The sequence below is a fragment of the Protomyctophum parallelum genome (genome assembly GCF_964188405.1).
Source record: "Protomyctophum parallelum genome assembly, chromosome: 1".
Taxonomy (NCBI): domain Eukaryota; kingdom Metazoa; phylum Chordata; class Actinopteri; order Myctophiformes; family Myctophidae; genus Protomyctophum; species Protomyctophum parallelum.
The window spans coordinates 81339761-81363421 of record NC_139697.1 but is presented as its reverse complement, the minus strand read 5'-3'; the positions used below and the strand labels follow the sequence as shown (position 1 = coordinate 81363421).

At 42.0% G+C, this 23661-nt stretch overlaps 1 protein-coding gene across 3 annotated transcripts in view; it reads left to right on the top strand.

Moving 5' to 3' along the window:
* clip2 (CAP-GLY domain containing linker protein 2) overlaps nucleotides 1-23661 on the top strand; it is a 38721-nt gene that overhangs the window by 5800 nt on the left and 9260 nt on the right. For 2 of the 3 annotated variants that reach the window (XM_083770853.1, XM_083770854.1), the window contains exons 3-10: nucleotides 4226-4707; nucleotides 11565-11689; nucleotides 14052-14265; nucleotides 16851-17048; nucleotides 17386-17489; nucleotides 18607-18667; nucleotides 21929-21979; nucleotides 23062-23454. In XM_083770853.1, the coding sequence (XP_083626979.1) occupies nucleotides 4226-4707; nucleotides 11565-11689; nucleotides 14052-14265; nucleotides 16851-17048; nucleotides 17386-17489; nucleotides 18607-18667; nucleotides 21929-21979; nucleotides 23062-23454 (1628 nt within the window). The remainder of the gene's footprint in view (nucleotides 1-4225; nucleotides 4708-11564; nucleotides 11690-14051; nucleotides 14266-16850; nucleotides 17049-17385; nucleotides 17490-18606; nucleotides 18668-21928; nucleotides 21980-23061; nucleotides 23455-23661) is intronic. The other variant, XM_083770855.1, reaches the window with a different exon arrangement.

Genomic DNA, 23661 nt, shown 5'->3' with positions numbered 1-23661 from the left:
TATTATTTTACCCATTTTTCTCCCCAATTTAGTCATCATGGTGCCAATTGATTCTTCCCCACACACTTGCTGTGTTGCCACTTGCCACTGCTGTTGTATCCTACTGACTCACCTGCCACTGTGGAGCCCCACTGGGAGGACGTAGGGCCTTCGCCCTATACTCATGCTGACGGGCGCCACCGCCACCCCAGCCTTCTTATGATTACGAGTTACAATTCTCACCCTCCCTGCCCGGCTTCCCACCCCGAACACACTCGACAAAGCCGGATGCACCACGGTGGATTCGAACCCACAACCTCCGCGGTGGTCGCCAGGCACTGCAAAAATGCAGAATGCATTTCCCCAGCAGTGGACAAGTCCACTGACACCAGTGATAATGGTCAGTTGGTGGTGTTTGTGAGGTATTATGATGATACCAGTGATAATGGTCAGTTGGTGGTGTTTGTGAGGCATTATGATGATACCAGTGATATTATGATGAGGGTATGAGGCAAAGGGGGAGTTTATTGAGTATTCATTTAGTGTTTGAGTGGTGCAACCACTCCTATAGACAGCTTTGTGTGTGTCCCTCCCTGTGTCCGAGCACAAAATTAGCGTTTTTTGTAAATTTCATACAATATATCGATATATCGCAATATACCGAATATCGTGATATTATCGTTATCGAGGGCCTAATATCGCGATATATATCGTATCGTATCGTATCGTATCGTATGAGGTACCCATATCGTCCCACTATTCACCACCCCCCACCTAGCCCCTCCCCTCCCTGGTAGAAAACAGCAGAGAAAACTGATGTCATCATATTGAGAGTGACGCCCCTCTGCACTGTAGTTCACTCCCACTCCTAGACCAGGAAATGTATCCTGTTCCCCTAGTATTTCATTTTTTGAGCCGAATACGAACGAAAATAAAAGCCTGGGTACCGAGGCTAGTGGTTAAGTAGCCTCACATTGAGATGAATATTTTTCATGTTTATTAAGCAATATTGTAAACCAAACTATTAAGTTGCATTTCTATATCACACTGTAAACTGTGTAAAGCACGTTGAATGGACTAGAAAGATGCTGTATAAATGAAGTCCTTTTGAAGTATGTTATCTCCCTCTGTACTGGTGACAGTTCAACTGCCAGTCATGTACAGGCACCAGTGTTAGCCACAAACACACACACACACACACGCATGCATGGACGGATGGACGCACGCACACACACACACACCCACACCCACACACACACACACTTTTGAAAAGACAGAGAAGGAGATGCACATTGCACAATGTCATGGCAAAGGAGAGATACAGAAATGATCGGAAAAGCATACAGACAAGCAGGGTGGCGTGTGGGGGGGGTGTAACTGGAGTAGCAAGGGGGACAGGGGGGTAGGAGGGAGGGAGGAAGCTGTGCAGAGCTGTGGAGGAGTCATTGTGCAGAACTGGTGAATAGTGGAATTCAGAGGACGGTGGGAGGTGGCTATAGCACACAATAGTGAAAGTGAGGGCTGTGTTCTCAGCCCTCTTCCTCTTGCCAAGGATCCTTTTACCACTGCTCCTCTGTTGCCCGGGCAACCACTGTGGGTTAGCTCAAGTTTTTTAGCCAGGGTGCTTTTTTCTTTTTTTTGTTCTGTTTTGTTTTTTCCATTGATGTACTCCTTGGGCCAGCAGTGTCAGATACAGTATGCAGTCATTGAGTGTCAAATCTGTAAACTTGAGAAGAGAAAAACAGCCAGCATTAAATTAATGTCCTTTCACCCAGACAGAACCTTATCGGTCTTCCTCAGCATTGTCAAATATAAACACACATACATGCATTCACAAATGCATACCGTAGTTGTAATGTACACAATCACTGTATTCATACGAATACACTATTTCTATTTATTTGAGCAAAGATGAAAACCAAATAAATACAAGCAATAAACAGTAGGCAAGAATAAAGGATACTACTATATAGTACAACTAAATACAGAAGCATTTTATGAAATCAGTAAGACATACCAAGAAGCAACTTGCACACTTTTAAAGCTGTATTGTTGTGCATTATTTTGATAGTCACAAGGCCTGAAAATAACCTGCCATATGAAGGTCTCAGTAATGACATTATGCTGCAACAACCAATAGCTGTCCATGTTGTTGTTTCCTTTCCTTTTTAAAGTATGTTGTCATATAAACCATCTCTTAAGCCTAAAGCCCCGGCCCCCGTCACACAAAAGCTGACAATGTGATGCTTGAAAATCAGTTATTAATGAGACCATCATGTGACAATAGCAGATCTACAAGCTCAGCAGGTGAGTGAGGTGACAGCACGTTATGAGCTTATACTATAGATTGGCTCTGTTTGTATAAATCACTCTCAAGACCAGTTCACGTTCCCCTTCCTGAGCTGGTGCCAGATTTGTTGAAATGCTTGGGTGCATAGGAACATAGTTTTATTTTATGTTTTTAAGATATTTTGGGGCTTTTTTGCCTTTATTGATAGATATACAGTAGCTTGACAGGAAATGGGGAGAGAGATGGTGGGGAAGACACACAGCAAAGTTTGTCGGGATCTGGACTCGAACCCGCAACACACTGTCATGCTGGATTAACAGCCACGGTGCCTGGACCGCTAAACCAGCACAGGCCATGAATGTAGTTCTTTCCTCAGTAGGGCAGCGTATCACACAATGCAGCTTTAACCACTGTCAACCTAGCATCCCTATGTCATCATATCACAGGGGGAAATTTTTAAAATCCGTCAAAAGTAGCAAAATAGCCGATGTACAAACTCACAAAGCTTCGCCGCATTGTGAGATTGTAGATTGGCTATTCTTCAGGGGTTTATAATTCCAGTGAAATAAAACTTTTTTTTCCCTTCGTTGAGTTAAGGCTGGGTTGTACCAGATCCTAAATTATTTGAAGGAAGTCATAAAAGCAATTAAAAACAATTTGAAGCATGGATCAAGTCCTAGTCATATGTGGTCTTTTCATGGTAAAACCCAGCAGCATTGCTCTGCCACAGGACTTGGTAAATGTGGTCCAGGACAGGCAAAAACAAAAATAGCGTGAGCTTAAAGCTTGTAAATGTATCCCCATTACTATAAAACACATGCCATTAGGGCCTGCTTGCACGCATGTTTAAAGCATGGTTGTTTATTCAAGAAATCATCAACAGGAAATGACCAGCATGCCATTCCCAAATATGCACTGGACTAAGACAGTGTGTACCTGAAGACCTCTTAAAATATTGTATTTGTTCTAGTGTAAATTTGCATTTATGCCAATGAGTCTGACATAATAACATATGGGAGCAATTGGGGCATAGAGAGCAGACATTGGGGCCCCAAGGCCCATTCTCAGGGTGTCAGTGGCACCAGCTATGTTTGCACACACATTTGTACACACACACACACACACACACACACACACACACACACACACACACACACACATGCACAGACATGCACAGACATACAGATTTACAGACACATAAACACAGTGCCACAGATTGACTGCTGTTGGTGACTCAGTTTGCATGCTGCAGTCCTGAGTCCTGCCTGATCAAGGCAGCACTTAGATGGATTAGCCTGCGGTTCTTACTTATTCATGTACCTCATTCATACTCATGTCATACACTAGAACCATGGAAGAGAGAGAGAGAGAGAGAACCATGGTGTCCCATACTAGAAATAGTCGATCTACAAGCTCACAAGGCATCGCATTGCATGTGGATCTGCTCGTTTTTGTTTTGTTTTAGTTTTTCCACGGATCACCAACTTGTATACATCAGGCTTTACAGATATCAGAGGCTCCATCTCTCTGACTGACCCATTTAGGAATGAGAGTAATGCCTAATCTCACATAAACTTGCTGTTGCAAATTTAACAACGCTGTTGTCCTGGGTGTGCATGCACTGTGACGTGGTGAAGTTGGATGGATAGTTTCATGGGAGATTCAGCAACACTTGAGATTAGGATGTCACACACAGGTGTGGTTTAACCAAATTCATTTTTAATGTGAAACTAGTTTTCATAAGATGGAATATGAATCTTTTTTATTTCAGTTGCATACAGTAATTGCACATTCTGGCTATTTAATCTGTATTAACCTCTTCACCAGTAGATCTACCGGTATGTATTTATTAAATTTTGTGTTCCTTTTGTTTAGGCACTTTTGCAGACAGTTGCATTTCCTTAGTGTTCGACATCATTGTAACCATGCATGTTGTGTTGTTCTCTGTCTCCTCAGATGCTCCGGTGAAGGCCCCCACGCCAACTAAGCTCTCTGAAGTAGGTGACGATGTTTTGGGGGACTACACAGTGGGTGAAAACGTCTGGGTGAACGGCGTCAAACCAGGAGTCATTGCCTACCTGGGCGAGACCCAGTTTGCCCCGGGACAGTGGGCGGGTGTTGTATTGAATGACCTAGTTGGCAAAAACGATGGGTCAGTGGGCGGGGTGCGCTACTTTGAGTGCCAGCCCCTCCAGGGCATCTTCACACGCCCCTCCAAGCTTACCCGACAAATGATGGGCGAGGGGAGCGACAGCCAATCCACTGATTCTCAGATGGGCCAGAACCATGGTAACGGCCAGCGGGTGGTGATGACACTTAGAGAGGGGCTGCTCAATACCGGAATGAAAACAGGAAATGAGTCGGGTTCCAACATGTCCGACAGTGGTTCCGTTAAGAAAGGCGGGGATAAAGACCTTCGACTTGGAGACCGTGTCTTGGTGAGTTCTACGTCTGTAACTTCAATGATGGGTCAAATGTTGTTGACTCTAGCTTTTGGAGATTTCTCTTCTTTTCTTTTTTGCATCGGTTGTGTACACTGTAGGTGTATGTGTCTGGAAACTACTTACTTAGAATGTGCATACTACTCGCAGAGGGGGGGATGGGCTAGCCTAGCACTAACCCAAATTTCTCAAAATCTAATTGCAGGATGGTATCCTATTGATTTTGGTGACCCCATGGCCTTTCCTCTAGTGAATTCTGCCTCTAATGATAATTAACCACAACAAACAGTGGGGGTAGGGCTTCCAAATTGGCCCAAAACATTTCCAAATTTACAACAATGGAAACTCCTTGAATGCAGCAAAGCATGTATTAAAGCTAAGCAGTGCCTAGTTCATCCATCCAACTTCAAGAGACACAAAACAGACTTGTTGTTGACATACAGCACACAGGCAAAGCAACCGTTAAGGAGCCTATTGGGGCAGAGCTATTGGACTATTTGTCTAGTTTACTAGTTATTATACCTGTAAATGTAAGTAAGCTGTGTAGCCTACTTGAAGAGTAAAACAAATAAAAATAAAAAATAATGTTGAGATTATGACAAATACATAATTAAATTATAACCGTAACATGATAGTAATGCTAGTATCTATATTGTAAAGCAATGATATCACAGTTTAAGCTAAAACGTAATGATGAGTAAAATGTTATGTTTACCAATCCGTATGGTAGAGTATGTTTAATACAGTATGTATACCTACAGTGGTGGTTGGATGTGCTGCCATCTTTATTGTAGTCTGGACATTGTTATCCTTCGGGAGAGATAGACAACCTAAGTAAATCTTAGTTACTGGTATCTTAGCAAACCATAGCATTTTGTAATGTACTGTTTGCAAACAGTCATTGGGCATGTCACATGGGTCATGCTTTCCACATACTGTTGGGCAGTGCTAGAAGCTTTCCCACTGGCCAATATTGTAAGTCACACTGGATTACTTTCAGCACTTACGAGAGGAGAGAACAGCCCTGGCATATTGATCAGTGTAATCCATCTATTTCCAAGCATCTCCAGTATAATATATCTGGCTGGAGTGGTTTGTTTTTGAAGCTATGCAATTGACCCATGCCCCACCCATAATTTCAGGGCTAGCCTTTTCCCCTGGAAACATTCAAACATACCTTAGAGAAAATAAAAGTTAAGCCTAAATTAAGCATAAAATGCTCTTAAGAGATCTAATATGACTGACTAGACTTTACACACACACACGCACGCACACACACACACGCGCACACACACACACACACACACACACACACACACACACACACACACACACACACACACACACACACACACACACACACACACACACACACACACACACACACACACACACACACACACACACCACTACCACTTTGTTTCTGCCCTGCACTGTATGTTCTTTGCTGCTGGGTTTGTCTCATTTGTTGTCTCCACCAGGCCGAAGGCGTGGGGAGAGAGTATGTTTTGCACTCTGTCCGTGTGTGTCCGTCCGTCCATCCGTCTTACCAGCTAATCTCTGGCACTGTTAACACTCCGGAAAAGGGGTCCGTGTTTATAATTCGAATGGGCGCTATAATGTAATGGATTAAATAACCCCGGGCAATTAAAGTGTTAACCCGGTCAATGCCAAATGTTGCACACACGGTTTGAGGTCAGATGTAGAGTTGCTGGCCGGCTCCATAAATGCAGATCTAGGTGATGATCCAGTCTTCTCCCTGTATGGTTATCCAGGGTTAGACGAGGTTTGTGTCATGATCTTCATATATGGAGATGGCCATATATGTTGGCGTGACCATATATGGAGACGTGATGTCACGAGGTGTGACCATATATGGAGGCGTGATGTCACGAGGCGTGACCATATATGGAGACGTGATGTCACGAGGCGTGACCATATATGGAGGCGTGATGTCACGAGGCGTGACCATGCATATTTGGAGGCGTGGGTGACTAACTAACTGACGGACGGGAGATGCAGGATTTCATATAGTAAATCATCGTCAATCAATAAAGCTCCGAGTCTGTTTCTGAACATCAGTCAGTGGAAGGATTCAAAGGGACATGTCGAGTGAAGGGTAGCCTGGCCCAGCCAGCGTGATTTATGGTCTAGAGGGCCGGGTGACGCTGGGATCATGGCGTTGGATCCTATTGGTTCATCGGTCTGAGCGCCCACCCTCGCCCCCTTCCTCCCCTCCTCCTCCTGGTAGAAAACAGCTGAAAACACTGACGTCGTGACACCCCTCTGCACTGTAGTTCACTGACGTCATGACACCCCTCTGCACTGTAGTTCACTGACGTCATGACACCCCTCGGCACTGTAGTTCACTTACGTCATGACACCCCTCTGCACTGTAGTTCACTGACGTCATGACACCCCTCTGCACTGTAGTTCACTTACGTCATGACACCCCTCTGCACTGTAGTTCACTGACGTCATGACACCCCTCTGGCCTCTGCACAGTAGTTCACTGACGTCATGACACCCCTCGGCACTGTAGTTCACTGACGTCATGACACCCCTCGGCACTGTAGTTCACTGACGTCGTGACACCCCTCTGCACTGTAGTTCACTGACGTCATGACACCCCTCTGCACTGTAGTTCACTGACGTCATGACACCCCTCTGCACTGTAGTTCACTGACGTCATGACGGCCCTCTGCACTGTAGTTCACTGACGTCATGACACCCCTCGGCACTGTAGTTCACTGACGTCATGACACCCCTCTGCACTGTAGTTCACTGACGTCATGACACCCCTCTGCACTGTAGTTCACTTACGTCATGACACCCCTCGGCACTGTAGTTCACTTACGTCATGACACCCCTCTGGCCTCTGCACAGTAGTTCACTCCCACTCTATCCTTCTTTATACTCTATGGTCGTGACACCCCTCTGCACTGTAGTTCACTGACGTCATGACGGCCCTCTGCACTGTAGTTCACTCCCACTTCTAGACCAGGACATGTGGCTCGTTTCCCCAGGCTTTTCCTTTTGAGCCGAATGCGAACGAAAATAAAAGCCTGGGTACCGAGGCTAAGTCAGGGGTGCAGTTTACTGTGGCCAAATGTCCAAACAATTTGTCGCCATTCTTAATAAGTATGGCCTGCCACAGTCTCTTATACTGTATATTTATTTAATCAAATGAAGGTCATAGTCACTCACATCATGACTGCTACAGTATTTGATTTAATTTGATACGCACATCTACTGTATCCTACTATAAATGCTCCACGTCTCTGTCTGTGTGTGTGCGTGTGTGCGTGCGTGTGTGTAATGCACGTAACTAGAGAACCATTTGCCCCACCGACTTCAAATTCGACACACGCGTTCTACACCCCTGCAGGGAGTGCAGTGCCCGGTATCTTGCCAAGTACACTTTTCACAGTCATTTTGTCATTTTTGTTTGAAATTGTTCTGACATCATTCTGACGTCTGCATATACTATTATTTGGGCATGCCTGACAAGGTACTCCATATACAATATGGGCATAATAGGGACACATACATAATATCTGGGTGGGGAATGCATTTCCAACGTGGATCGTTCCAAGTAGGCCAGTGCCAAACGGCACCGCTGTACAGCCCCCGCCCCCACGGGCACCGCTCTAGTGTTGCTAATTGAACATTCTTTGAGTAAATAAAGAGATGTTTTCCCAAAACAGACCAAAACAACCTTTACTGGAAAAACACATTTTCACATCAACACCTTGTGATCTTTGAGCCAATAATGCTCTCTATTATTAGCTAACAGTTCAATGTACTAACCAGAGGGCACCATAAAAACTGAAGGATGAAGACGAAATCTTGCCCTCACCGGGGTCCATGTTTTCTCCCAATTATTTTGCTACCATTTATACTTGCCTTATTTGACCACTTTTCTTCTTCATGATCTAATGTTCTATGCCTGTGGTTTTCAGCCTTTTTCATATCAAGGCCCACATTTGGCATTTGAGCCACGGACCACCATTTGATGAGATTTAGCCTCGCAGACCCAAAACTAACAAATATTTTGTTATCGTTGGATAAGATTTTGGCAAACGTTGATCGAAATACAAAATATTTTACATTCTCTAATTGAGTAGACTTCTTGTAAATTAAGTAATGCCTACTTCCCCCTGGCCAGCCGGGGCGCCTGATGGAGGGGAAAGGAACTGGTCGGAATAACATGTTTCTTCCACGCGCTATGTCCGGCCAGGGAAGCTCTCCCCTGTCAGGTGAAAAGAAGCAGCTTGGACTCCTCATGCATAGACGGAAGCATGAGGTCAGTCTGCTGCCCCCCCAGGTTGGCAGAGGAAGTGTAGCGCCCAGGATTACATTAGATCTACAATGGTCCATTTCGTTACCATCTCTCCATCATTTAGCTGGGGACCACCTGGAACCCCCTCAACCTTAAGGACCACTTGGTGGGGAACCACTGTTCTATGCCTCCTCTCTGGAAGGTTCACTATAGCTGCTCGTATTCTTTGTTTGTTGTTCTTTCATCCACATGAGTGGGTGTCCCGTGTTTGGTCTAACACGTGTCTCCCATGAACTGGTACAGCTATGACAAGTACGGTTTGTGTTCAGTGATTAGGCTCCTGTCATGGTAGGATTGTTGTTATTGTTGAGGCACACTATTCTACACACTATTCTCTCCAGTACTGTACACTGATTCTCAGTAGGGATGTTAATGGTTAATAGTTAATTAGAGTTAGTTAATCGATTAATCTATTAATCGCCGTTAAGAAATTCTTCACTTAAACATAACAGTTAACAATTAATCGAAAATAGCTTGGACTCCTCATGTATAGAAGGAAGCATGAGGCTTGACGTTATTATTTTTTTACAATTAACCGAAAATACTGCGTTTCTATCATTGGGCGGTTTTCGGTGTCTGCACATGCGCGTGGCCGAGGAACGCACTTGTGGGGTGGTTAAAAAAAAGGTCCCCCCACCTTGGTAGCCACAGAAACGTCTGCTTTTGCACTTGATGTGACAGACACAGTGCACTGCACACTCAGACACAGTGCACTGCACACTCAGACACAGTGCACTGCACACTCAGACACAGTGCACTGCACACTCAGACACAGTGCACTTTTCATTTCATTGTATTCCTCATAAAATATGCCATTGCCTGGCCCTGTATCTCAAATGGTCAAATAAATATTTGGTTAAGGAATATAATATGCCTTTAGTATTAGTTCTGTATATATCAGCAAAATGTGAAAATGAGTTTATGTTAGACATTGAGGAAAATTAAGATTCTCAGAATAAAATAAAATAAACGCTGCTTATCAACTAACCAGTTAATCGATCGAAGGTTATCAATTCATGAATGAATGGATACATCCCCTCACTGATTCTGAGTAGAGGCTTTCCACTCCCTGGTGTGAAATGTGCAGGTTACATGTGATATGCCTCACTCACTCTTTCACACCTTGTCTCATTAATAAAGAGGGCCTAGGGCCTAGGGCCTAGGCTGAACGTATATCCATAACCTAACAACTGAGGTGGAAAATGTGTCCTTGCTTTCAGACTTAAACTGAACTCTGAATTGAGATTTTCGAAAACACCAGCCAAAAGGAGGGTCATGCTACAGGAACACTGGTGCTCTGAAAGCTATAATCATTGCTGCCATGCCGAGTCCGGCCCAGACTGAACCATCCACCCAACGTGGTGTAGGGCTTCACAATATTCTCAGTGGCCTGGGTTTTCAGTTCAGGTATTTGCGGTTTCGGAGGTCAGGGTCTTATTGTAGTTTATTTTAGCTCGTAATGGGATCAAAGTAATTACTAAATATTAGACATTTTTAAAGATGCAGAAACAGTCCTGGCATTTGCAAAACATGGTCATTACTTTTTGGGTTAGGTCAGAGATATGTTTGACATTGAAAGAATGTGTGACCCATAGAGAGTTTTCATGATTTGAATCCCCAAAGGAGCTTTATTCTAAATGAGGATGCATTTATGTACCTGTATTTCATGGACCATTTTTATAATCAAAGGATGAATATAGTTCAACATCCTGACATTTCCAGTATACTTTCCAGCCTTTAAAAAAAAACTTGGTGTCCCTATTTTAAGCCCAAACCACACCAATATCCTTGCAACCCAACGTCTTGGTGTGGTTTGGGCTTCAGGCATGTCATTAAAGACAAAAATGACAAAAAGAAAATAACAGATCTTCAAGCTCACATCAGCTATTTTCCCATATGGACTTGATCAAACCTCGTAGTGGTGCATTTTTACTTTGCACAGTGAGATCTCATATTCAAGGCCTTTTCTGTCATACAGAGACAAGGGTCTGCTCTATACTGGTATACAATGTATGTTAGAATGAAGTACTTGCCCCATTGTTGCAAATGTCTTCTGTTAATTATGTGTGAGATTTCTATTAAAACTGAATGAGTATTCTGACATTTCTGCTCTACAAAGAAAATAAAATTATTTCACTGGTTCTAAAATCTAAACCTGTTGCTGAAGTAACATGTTTTTTTTGTGGAATGCCACCATTTTTTATTTGCATGAATGCTTACAATATGCACAAATAGATACAAAAATACATATTTGAGAATGATGTCTGGTATACAGTATGCCTTTAATGGTGAAGCCTTTGATATATTGTGGTACAGAACTCATCTTTGGTTTCAGTACAGGGCATTGAGGGCAAGCTAAAATGACCACCTCAGTGCTTATATATTCCATGTATTTCTCCGTAGCCACCTACTCCATGTTAGATATTTAGACTCACTGACTGACTGACTGATGAACATACATTATGGACATTGCAGACATGCAGTAATGAGTCTCCCTCCTTTGTGTTTTCAGGTCGGGGGAACCAAAATGGGAGCGGTCCGCTATATTGGAGAGACCGACTTTGCCAAGGGTGAGTGGTGTGGGGTAGAGCTAGATGAGCCCCTTGGGAAGAATGATGGTGCAGTAGCTGGCACGAGGTATTAACACTCACGCAAGCACGCACTCACACACACACGCACGCACTCTCACACACACACACACACACACACACACACACACACACACACACACACACACACACACACACACACACACAGTCACACACACACACACACACACACACGTCACACGCATGCTGCACACGCACGCACACACACACACACACACACACACACATGTCACACGGCACACACACACACGCACACGGCCACACGCACGCACACACACCGATAGCCTGACAGCCATGACAAAAACAAACATGCTCTTTATTCTGGTTGCTTTTATAGGCTTTAAGTGCCACAATTAATTTTTCCTTTCTCTTTTCTAATCACTAAGTCTTTCAAAAGTCCACTGCAGTTCATCTTAACAAAATGCAACTATGGTCCTTATATCCCCACAAGTCTAACATCACATACCTTTCCTTAGTATGTTAGTAGGGTTCTTGCTGTGACGCTGTCATTACACTGTGCCGGCAGAGGCTCAGTTGATACACTTTACAATGCTACTGTTAGAGATGTTTGTGGTTTGTAATGATGTTTGTAATAACTGTGTGCAATCATCTTGATCTTCTTCAACTTAAATCATACTGGGTCATGTTATTTCTTTTTTTGCTTTTTTATTTTTGTATATTAATTTCAATTTGTATTAATTTAGTTTCTGCCAAAACACCAAGACAAAGTTTGGACTGTTTTGTCTTGTTTAACATCATGTGGTTTGGAGAAAAGAAAATGTGTGATAGAGGTCACAGTCATGACTGGATTGGAAAGGCAAATGATTCAGTTCAAACCACGAGCGGGACAGTCGGGCACAGGTCCATTTTATGCTCCTGACAGCACACTTTAATCACATGGACTGTGGGTGTAATTAAAAAGGAATAATTCACGCACTGCACACTGTGATTTATCACCCATTGTGAATATCCAAGAGTGATTGGGTAAAGAAAGTAAGCCATATTTTTAATGAATCACATTTAATTGAATATAACTTTTTAATATAGCAGCATTATACACGTATTAATCATATAAGTTGAAATTGAGAAATGTGATTGAAGTCCTGCATAAGTTTCTAACAGCTTAATCGCGAAACACTTGCCACATGCAAAATCTGTTCGGATTACCTACTGAACCACAGCATTAACCACTTAACTTTTTCTCTGCTTTCTACGATTATAATCGTACCCCCTAGGCTAGGGTACGGCATCTGCCATCTACGTACATGTTCGTAGACAACCATATACTCCATATATGAAAGCTGCGACCGTCAACTTACCTTTTAGCATTGCTCCGGTTGCTTTGGAGAGCCTGGTGGACCCTCTTGTAAAGTGTAATGCTTAATTGGGTCATCCACTCACAGTTAACAGTCCTTGTATTGAGTTTGTGCTTGAAATGTACTGTAATTCTGTTAATAAATATTTCAATCAATCAATCAAAAACCAGCTATGGGATTTTTAAATCCAGCTCCATTGAGCCTCCATTATAACAGGATTTTCAAAGACTTGTATCTCTAAAGCTTCGAGGGCTGTCCATGGTGAGCTGTCGTGCATCCCGACGATCGTAAATCATTTGTGACATTGTCTCGCATGCTGCGGACATGTAACTGTTTATGACGAGAGCTAAGGGGTATGAGCTTATGGCTAACGATCAATGTCCTCACATCAACAGTAACATGTAACTGTTTATGATGAGAGCTAAGGGGTATGAGCTTATGGCTAACGATCAATGTCCTCACAACAACAGTAACATGTAACTGTTTATGACGAGAGCTAAGGGGTATGAGCTTATGGCTAACGATCAATGTCCTCACAACAACAGTAACATGTAACTGTTTATGACGAGAGCTAAGGGGTATGAGTTTATGGCTAACGAGCAATGTCCTCACAACAACAGCCCGCACCCGGAAATGAAACAAGGTCGTTTTAGGAAAGAAAAAAAAATGTAGTACCCTCCGAGATTATTTAAAAATCACACCCGTGTGAAGAGACCACTCTTATCATCATGCATGATCTAATTCCGGCCAATCACATCCTATATCCAGTTTTTAATGTTTGTGTTTGCACAAACACTCAAAACTGGCCATTCATTATCAATGGCATTTAATGTTTGTGTTAGGATAAAGTTTGTGTTTACACGCACACTAAAAGCTGGACCAAAAATAGGAGATCTATAAGCTTTGCATTACAATGTGACGTGTTGTGGCGCATTTCAAGTTTGTGGATGGGCTATTTTCAAAAGAATTAAAACTTTTTTGTAGTTGTTGAGTTGCAGTACTATTATTTAGGCCTTGAAGGCCTAAACAAATGCCTATTAACCATGCACTTTGTTTCCCCAACCTCATCTGTAGATACTTTCAGTGCCTTCCCAAGTTTGGCTTGTTCGCTCCCATCCACAAGGTGATCCGTATCGGCTTCCCATCCACAAGCCCAGCCAAGGCTAAGAAGAGCAAGAGGATGGCCATGGGGGTTTCTTCTCTGGCCCACAGTCCCAGTAGCTCCTCCATCAGCTCCGTCAGCTCCGTGGCCTCCTCTGTGAGCGGTCGACCTAGCCGTACCGGATTGGTAAGACGTAAACTGAATACACTGTGACAACAGCACTTCTGGACAGGCTCCATTCATTGTGCATTTCACACACACGCACACACACACGCACACACGCACACGCACACACACACACACACACACACACACACACACACACACAGACACACACACACACACACACACACACACACACACACACACACACACACACACTATGTTGCATGCTTTCAATGCCACCACTTAAACCCTTTAACCACCCTTCACCTCCACTTAACCAACACTTAACCACAAGCATAAACCATACAGTTCATACTTGACCGGAGTCAAGACCCCAGGGGTCTATACCCGTTCCCTATTCATTAAAGATCTAATGCAGTCTACAAGCTACGTTGCGATCCGTTGTGAGCTTGTAGATCTGCTCCTGTTGCCGAATGTTTCCCCAGAATAGGGACACTAGGGTCCATGTGGCCAGAATATGAATGGTTAAAATGAGAGAGTTTCTGAGCCAAACTGGAACGGTCCATGAATAGCCCTGGAGCAAGTCATTATTCATTATATGTAGTTCACCGGTACCTTCTAAATTTTTTATATCTGTAATCTTTCTTACAGGACAGAATGTTAAAGTGCTCCTTTGCTCCCCTATTTCTTAAAGGCCTCCTTTTCACAAATACTAAATAGAAACCGTGGCCCAATGGGCTATATGCACACACCATTTTGGAAAGAAGTTGGGCCCCTTCCCTACTTCCTTCCCAGGTGTTACTGCTCAAACTAATGAAAGCCCTGTTCCATTCTGGTCAAACAGAGTCAGGGTTACTGTCAGGGTTACTGCTATTGTGAGTGTTGGCTCACTGGAAACACTCTGCTACACCAGTGGGTCTCAAAGTGTCCTTGAGTGGGTTCCAAATGGCCCTGTACGGGTGTGTAACTCTGAGAGTGTACAAATGCAATTTGTACACTCAGAGTTATGGGAGTTCTTGAAATTAAAAGGTTTTAGAAGCACTGCACACTAAATGGAACAGAACCTTAATTAGTATCAAGATTCATCAGTAACACCGGAAGTAGAGAAGCGGCTCGGAAGTAGGAAGAGTTAATTATTCTGTGTGTGCATAGCCCATTCTGGAATGCATCTAGGACGGTTGAGGTTGCTATGCCCCCAGATACCAGAAAGATAAATGGGGAGTCAATAGATTAAAAGTGGATATATCCAGCCAGATTTTTAATGACCGAGGGCACAGGCCCTTCATTATGTGAACTATGTACTGACAACATCAAAGAAGTCTACCCACACGCTGGAGCTGGAGGCACCGATTTATTTTGGCTTCTGCCGGAGGGTGCTCAAAACAATTGAATGTAGGCTGGCCATAACCAGCCTACAGTTACATGACTTGAAAAGGTTGCCAAGCGCTCGCATTTCAGCACCATAGGGAATGGACAGCCACACACACACGCACACACACACACACACACACACACACACACACACACACACACACACACACACACACTATTACACACACGCACATACTTTGTTAGATTTTATTATTGCCCACTTAAGTCCTATTGTACTACATCGTAGCAAAAAAAATCTATATTTCTGAACCATTTTGAAATGATTTTTTTTAGTTTTCGCCAGTCATTTCATTGGCAAAATAGGGACAACAGGTTGAAAGTGGTAAAATTAATAAAGTTATTCTATGCTTGTATTATTTTAATTAGCAGTCGTGAAAGCAATGGGGATTTTCATTGTCTGGCACTGGTTGATCATGGTGTATGGCTCCTTATGTACTTTTATTACATCTTTAAGACTAATCTCTTAAGGTCTAACTGGAAACAAATTTAAATTCATGTGGCATCCGCATGTCACAATGTTAATACATGTAATGAGAGGTCTTAATGGATTAAAGACAGGTGTTGCCTGCTCACTTATTTGACTACGTTTTTTGGGAACAAATGTCTGATTTACCACTTCCGTTTAAAAGACCTGAGTTGTAATGTATGACAATCATTTGGTTTCATTAGATATTGATTTAGTTAAATGTCTCCCTCTACAGATAAATATAATTTATACAAAGGTTTCTTACTTACTGTATCTATGTTATGCATGGCCGCCACAGGTTCGGTGAGGACATACTCTCTGGCAGTATTTTAAAGTGTTCACACTAACCATAAGGCCATGATTGGACAGCTGATAAAATGTGGTGCACGTCATTAAGCACATTTTTTTAAACGATGTAACATTCTTGTAATTTCTTGGACCCCTGGTGTGAACCCTGCCTTTGTATTCATATGCTCCATTATTAGCACAAAGATAATTTTCTTTCTTTTTTTAAACAACAGGCTTAGGCTTATGTACGTGATATGTACTTGATACTGTAAGCCCTCAGGGCACACCAGCCACCACTGTGTTTTAGCACTTACAGTAAGTGCGAAACAGATCCCCATTGTTAATATCATCATGTGTGAACAGAAGGTACTCATCCCAAAGTGAACATATTATAACACAGCAGACTGAGTGCGTACTTTCACAGAGCGTAACATTCGGGCCACGTACGTTTCCAGTGAAAGCATACAATGAATTCTGATTCTGTTTCTCCCGGCTCCAGTTAACGGAGACTTCGGCACGCTACGCACGGAAGATCTCAGGAACCACGGCGCTCCAGGAAGCCCTGAAGGAGAAGCAGCAGCACATTGAGCAGCTGCTGGCAGAGAGGGACCTGGAGCGTGCTGAGGTAGCCAAGGCCAACAGCCACATCTGTGAGGTGGAGAAGGAGCTCACCACACTCAAGTCACAGCACATGCAGGTATGTAGATCAGCCATTCCCAACCGGTGGCACCACGAGGGTTGCAAGTTGGCCCTTAAAATAATTGGCAAACACTGATTTTGTTAATATAAAGTTGATATGAACAACAAACAAAAAAAAGTTAAATAAATGACATGGTACTTTTTCCCCCTTTAGAACCTTGACAAATGTGTTTTCATTTTGATACCAATTAACAGGAATTTAAAGTATACTATGACGGTTCCATTGATCTGTCTGCTCTGACTAAAACCAGCAGCAATCGATAGTAGATGTTGAGCGCATCCGTTGAGATGTCTGTGCCGTGCTACAAATGCCTTTTCTTGTCGTTTGACTGCAGTACTTAACAGAAAATGACAACGCCCTTCAGCAAGTCAGGACCGTGTTATCCAGCACTCAGAAAGATAAAGTGGAACTGGTCAATCAGCTTGAAGAGGAGAAAAGGTATGATGGGGCGGGAGCACGCTGGGCAAGAACTACGCTGTAGACAGTATCATTTGACCTACGCTGTAGATGGTATCATTTGTTTTGTACCGCTCAAGGAAATTACGCTTTACAAATCAGTTTATATTCTCCGTGTACGAAACAAGTGTTGTGATTGGTCGAAAGAATATCCGGGGGAAATGCATCTGACGGGTGTTCCAGCCGACACTTCCGCCGAGCCTAGGACCGAGGCTAGGGCTATTACTGAAATCAACTGAGAAACCATAGCACCGTTTCAAAATGCCTTTTGCGTATTTAATATTTTCGTTTAAAAATATATATATTAGAATTAATAAAGAAAAAGAAGAGAGTGTAAACTATTTTGTTTGCAAAATTCCACATCAAGTATTATGACAAAGAAATGTGTAATACATTTGTGTTAAATGTGTATCCTTTTTTCCTTAAATAAAAGAATGTGACTGTGACATTTGCATTCGCACAATGCCAACACAAAATGGCAGATCGAGCTTGTAGAACCGAGTAGATCATCAAGTGGTTCATGTATAAAACAAACACAAGTATTTGATTAATCAAGCATAATCAATGTAATATTTGCCAAAAGCTGCAGTACTGCACTCGTGATTGTGTTACTCCACCGGGTGTGTCAGCGTTGCGTCTCCGTCACCGTCAGTGAATGTTCCCTTTTTAATCAATGAAGGGTGGCTCCACTGCCACGTTGCGTGACTGCATTAAAATTGCCCCGGTTCGTTTTTTGACGCACGCGACGGAGACGCAACATGCCCGGTGGAGCCCTGCCGTAATGCACACCTCAAAAGGTTGGTGACAAGTGGGCAGGAGAAAAGGCATATAGTCAAAGGTAGATCTCTGAATGACAAAGAAGAGGACCGGCACGGTGTGCACACTAGTGTCAGGTACTTCGGTTGTTAGACCTTCGTCAGGACAGGCAGGGTCACATGTAAAAGTTTGAGCAGCATATGTTTTTCAGAAAACTGTAGGAATAAATATTTTGTAAAGACATTTGTATGATCAGCCTCGGGTCTTAATGGTTAACTTAAAATACAGCAATTGTGACTCTCTTTTCTTTGATTGTTGTATTGGTTTAAATTGGTCCATGCAGGAAAGTAGAGGACCTCCAGTTCAGAGTGGAGGAAGAATCCATCAACAAGGGAGACCTGGAGGTATGTATTAATAATGTCCTCTCCCATCAGTCATAATGAATAATACGTATCAGGTGATGTTGGTTCACGTTAGCACACTGACATGGTATTTATTAGCGTAGGTTTAAAAGAGCAAGGAACCCTTGGGAATCTGGTCACAAATCTCACAAAACACAAATCTCTAAATCTTCTCAACTTCTCACCCCTTACACAGTAAAATCATCAGTGTTCATTTAACACTTTTACTGTGTATGCAATACACATTTGCATGGGTCTGCAAATGAATATTCATTCAAATATCTACAGTAATATTAGTATAGTATTGATTTCCAAGTAATACCATGAAGGCACAGCATATTCTGATGTTTTATGTTGGATGGCCAGACAAGGGCGCCAGAGTAACAAAAATATAGGAATGCGTTAATGGTGACGCCTGTATGACTGTGAATAAAATATGTAATAATTCAACACTATGTCTGAAGTTCACAACAATAATGGCTACACCATAATTAATTCTGAGCATGGAACGGAAATGGAAATAATCATTTTAAAGGCAAGGCCAAGTCGCTGTCAGTATCACCAGGTCTTCGGAATTCTGTGTTTTTCATATATCTCATGTTTGAAAAGGACATTTAGTGGACATTTTAGTATTATTACAAACTTTCCAGAAATTATTAAAAACAAAAATCCTTAAGCCTATAGAGCTTTTAAATGAGAAGAGTGCATGTGAACTATTCTTTGAGTCCTCCATGCCAATTGAGCGTCACAGTCCCGCCCAGGCCCAGGAAATAATTCCCAATGCATTTTCCCATAGACATTTCAAAAAGTATTTATTTAAAGACCTTTTAAGCGCCAACTCGAGTTGTGGCAAATCATGACCACAAACAAAATATTTTGGACCAAACTAATTACAAAGAAGAAAAACAACAAAAAAAGTGTAACCTCCTGTTTTTCTCTACTTTCTAATTATTTGTTCGGCCCAAAACATTGTGCTTGTAACAACTGCCACAGACGAAAAACAGTCTAAGTCCACACTATTTATCCATAATGTATAAATGATAGATAAGGGGTCAGGACAACGAGGCCTTTTCGTGGAGGGGTCAGAATGACTGTTTTTCATCTGTGGTACTCTATTTTGTCACAACTCGAGTTGGCTTTGTACGAGGCTTAAATAAATACTTTGAAATGTCTATGAGGAAAATGAATGGGGAATCATTTCCTGGGCCCTGGTAGGGGGCGGGACTGCGACGCTCTATTGATCCCCCAAATACTCATTTACAAAACTTGTACAGCACAATCACTGGTTCTTATCCTAATCTCTTTCTTTTCTCTGTGTAAGTGTAGCTTAACTTTATAATATCATAGGATAATGTCCCAGCACAGCATGGAAGTCAAGACATATGGAAGAGGATAATACGACAATAGGCTTAAGTCATAATAGGATAATGTATTTAGGCAATTAAAGGGATATCTGTTAGGACAGGCCAACGGAAATACCAGTTTGGCAAAAGCTCATAGGAGTTAATTAACATTTCGCTGGGTTTGCAGAGCATTCATTATCAATCATTGACAGTGTTGAAAGCTTATAATATTCCAGGCTTAAAAAGTTCTAGATTCACCCTTCCCAGGATAAAGCCATTTTTTTCAGTGTGAACAAAATGACCAGGCAGTTTAGAATGAAAAAAATATATACATCAGGATTTAACCCCAATTAATAGGATTACATATTTTCAACATCAGGGATTTTAATACCTTTTTGACTTGGCTTTAAATAATTCTTAATAAAAACAAGTTTAATTATTAAAACTTTTTTATTATGTAGTAAAAAAAACGGATTGCAGCTATATTTAATACCTTTTTGACCTTTAAATTATTCTTAATAAAAACAATTTTAATTATTTAATTCTTAATAAAAAACAAGTTTAATTATTTAAACTTTTTTATTATGTAGTTAAAAAAAAGGATTGCAGCTATATTTAATATGTATATTAAAAAGTTCATTAATTTTGATTGATTGTGTGTGTAAACTCAACCAAGTGCAGTGTAAACTCAACCCCTCCTCCACATTTCATGTCATTTTATGGGTAGTCTGTTGAGCCAAGCCTGCAGGGAAGTGAGAGAACTGTCATTTCTTGCTTTTCTTTCAGCGTTCACTCACAACCCGTTGAGTGCTTTTATGATATGTATCCTTTCCTCTCCATCTTTGTAGGTCTTGTACCCTGTATATCTTGGTTTTTCCTACTCCTCTATTTCCTGCCTCTCTCTCTCTCTTTCTCTCTTTCTTGCTTTCTCTTGTCTCTTTGTAGACTCAGACGAAATTGGAGCATGCCCGTATTCGGCAGCTTGAGCAGTGTTTGCTCCTCGAAAAGTCGAGAGCACAGACCCTCCAGAAAGATTTAGAGAAGAAGAGGGTAAACCATGGAGCTGTTTGCCTGTAGCTACTTTATTTTGCATTGCTCTGCCTTTGCATTTTATTTTTGATTCTTTATTTTTCTAGTGCTAGACAAAGGTTTCAGTCCTACTCCACGTGTCTGTCGTCTCGACTCTAAACTCTTTAAAAAGTACTAGAAGTTAGGCTATATACATTAAGGCTACAGAAGGTAGCCTAGACAAATCCACGGAGGGGTGCCTTGGGCGCAATCATAGCTGCAGAGAAGTACGCAAGTTGATGATGTGTGGTCCAGAACGTGTATGTATGGAATGCATTTGCAAATAAAACAAATTTAAAATATTAATTTGAGGCTCATATTAACCTCATGAAGTATTATGTTGTTTTTTATTTGCATTCCATAAATTCCATAGGGCTAGAGCTAGACCACACATGGGCAAATTAAATTACATCATCAACTTGCGACGGGCATTGCCCCACTTGAGTAAAATAACTATTCGTGCATTGTCCCTTTTGCGTAAAAGATGAACTAAAATAATGTCTTGAGGTTTTGAGAAGCAAAGGACGTGTGCAAATATTACAGGGAAAATGAGTCTATTGGAATATATACTGCACTCATTTTCATAAAAAGGAAAAAGGTGTTTCAAATACTTAATCTTAAATTGGACTGGAGACAGTCATTGGAACCAATCATATTAGTAGGCTATAATATAGACTAAAATGCAACGCCACCCTTGAGAAAGAAACTGCAATCAGTATACATACATTTCAAATGGAATCCTTGGTGTAGTGTCCTGATTTCATTCACTTCATTTTTGCACCTCAGAGTTGACATTTTTACTTCACTCACAAGAGTGTGCAATTTATATATTAAGGTCTGCTTTTGCCAACAGGGAAGATGCAAACTTGATGCAGTATCCTTGAGGTTGGGTAAGAGAATCAAGGTGAAAAACATGAATGTTATTTTGGCTTTGATCCTCTGCTGAGCTGTCCAACGTCCTGACTTCAAAATGACTTGAGATACTGTCATGGATGGACATTAACATTGCATAGACAATCCTTCATTCTTGTATGTTGTGTAGAATGACAAATTCTTTGTCTGTCTGTCAACTAGCAATTCTGAGGTCTGGTAGATAGTTTGCCCTGATGATTGAAATTAACATGTATGCACTGTGCAATAGGTCTTCATTCTTAATCTTATTATGATTGGATACAAATGTGTGCGGTGATTGTAATTTCCTTTTATGTAGAGTTTGTTGTGCATTGAGATTTGCTGTTGGCTTGTTGTATGTATATGCCTGGCTGCTTCTAGACAATCAGAGAATGGCTTTCCTGTTCACTCATTTCAGCATTTTTGCACATTCTATTTGCACGGGGTCACATTGTTTGGTGATTTTTGCCTTGAAAATTAAATTATGCAAATGTGGACCAGGATGAATTAGAAGTTCTGTTTTGAACTTTGTCAAACTGTTCTAATTTTAAGAAAGAATACAGCTAATTAAATTAAATGCAGTTTCATAATTATAAAAACATTTGTGGATATAATTTCATTTTCTTCAAACAACTTGTAATTTAAACCATACTTTATGAAAGTCTACAAGGTCCCTAGTACAGTCCACATGAGCCATTCTGTCATTCTCACAGCAGCCTAAGTGAGTAAAGACAGAAATCAGACAATGTGCCACTGTCTAAATAATTCGCAATATCTGCAGTGGAGCTGCGGCTTGAAGCCTTTACCTGCCAGGATTTCCCTTCAAACACAGGGATTTTTCTTTGAATGCTTAATAGCTCCAGCTTTTGTGCTTATGATTCTGTCATTTCCTTATAGGCCTGGATGCCCGCATAATACAACACGCTGAGTCACATACACATTTGCGTGAAGTTTTATCGATGCCATATTCTCATTGAAATGACATCATTCTGTTACAGGGCTAATGATGTCGTTCATTTTGGGAGTTGGCGTTTTTATTCTATGGCAGTGACATACAAATCAATAATACAATCTTTCTTACATTTATCTCGCCAGCAAACCACGGTCGAAGAAAAGAGCCGAATTATGCAGCTGGAGGACGAGCTAACCCTGAGGCGAGCGGAGGTCGGCAAACTTCAGGCTCAACTCCGAGGCGTAGACTCGGACTCTCCTCAAGTCGGCGACGGAGACGCGGCGGACCCTGCTGCGCCAGCAGGCACCCAACCGGAGAACGCACTCCTCCGCGAGCAGCTGCTGTCGGTGGGCCGGGAGCACTACAAGGAGAGCAGCGAGCTGAAGGAGAAGCACGAGGCGGCCGTGGCAGAACAGCAGCAGGAGACAGACAGACTGAAGGCCACGGTGGACAAACAGAGCCAGGAGATCAGCGAGCTGAGGCACAGAGTCCAACAGGCCACCAAGGAGAACATGGAGATGATGGACAGCTGGAAGGTACCCCACCACCACCAGTGTTTTTTTGTTTGTTTTTTCACTGACGAAAACTGAATAAAAAAATATATTGACAAAGTAAATATATTGACAATTTCGCCAACAAATACAAACTAGACGTAAAATGTTAGGGAGGGACATAGTGGAGAAGAAATCCAGTAGAACTATTCCTTTAACAATTCCTTCTGTGTGGTTGTGCAAGGGGTGTTG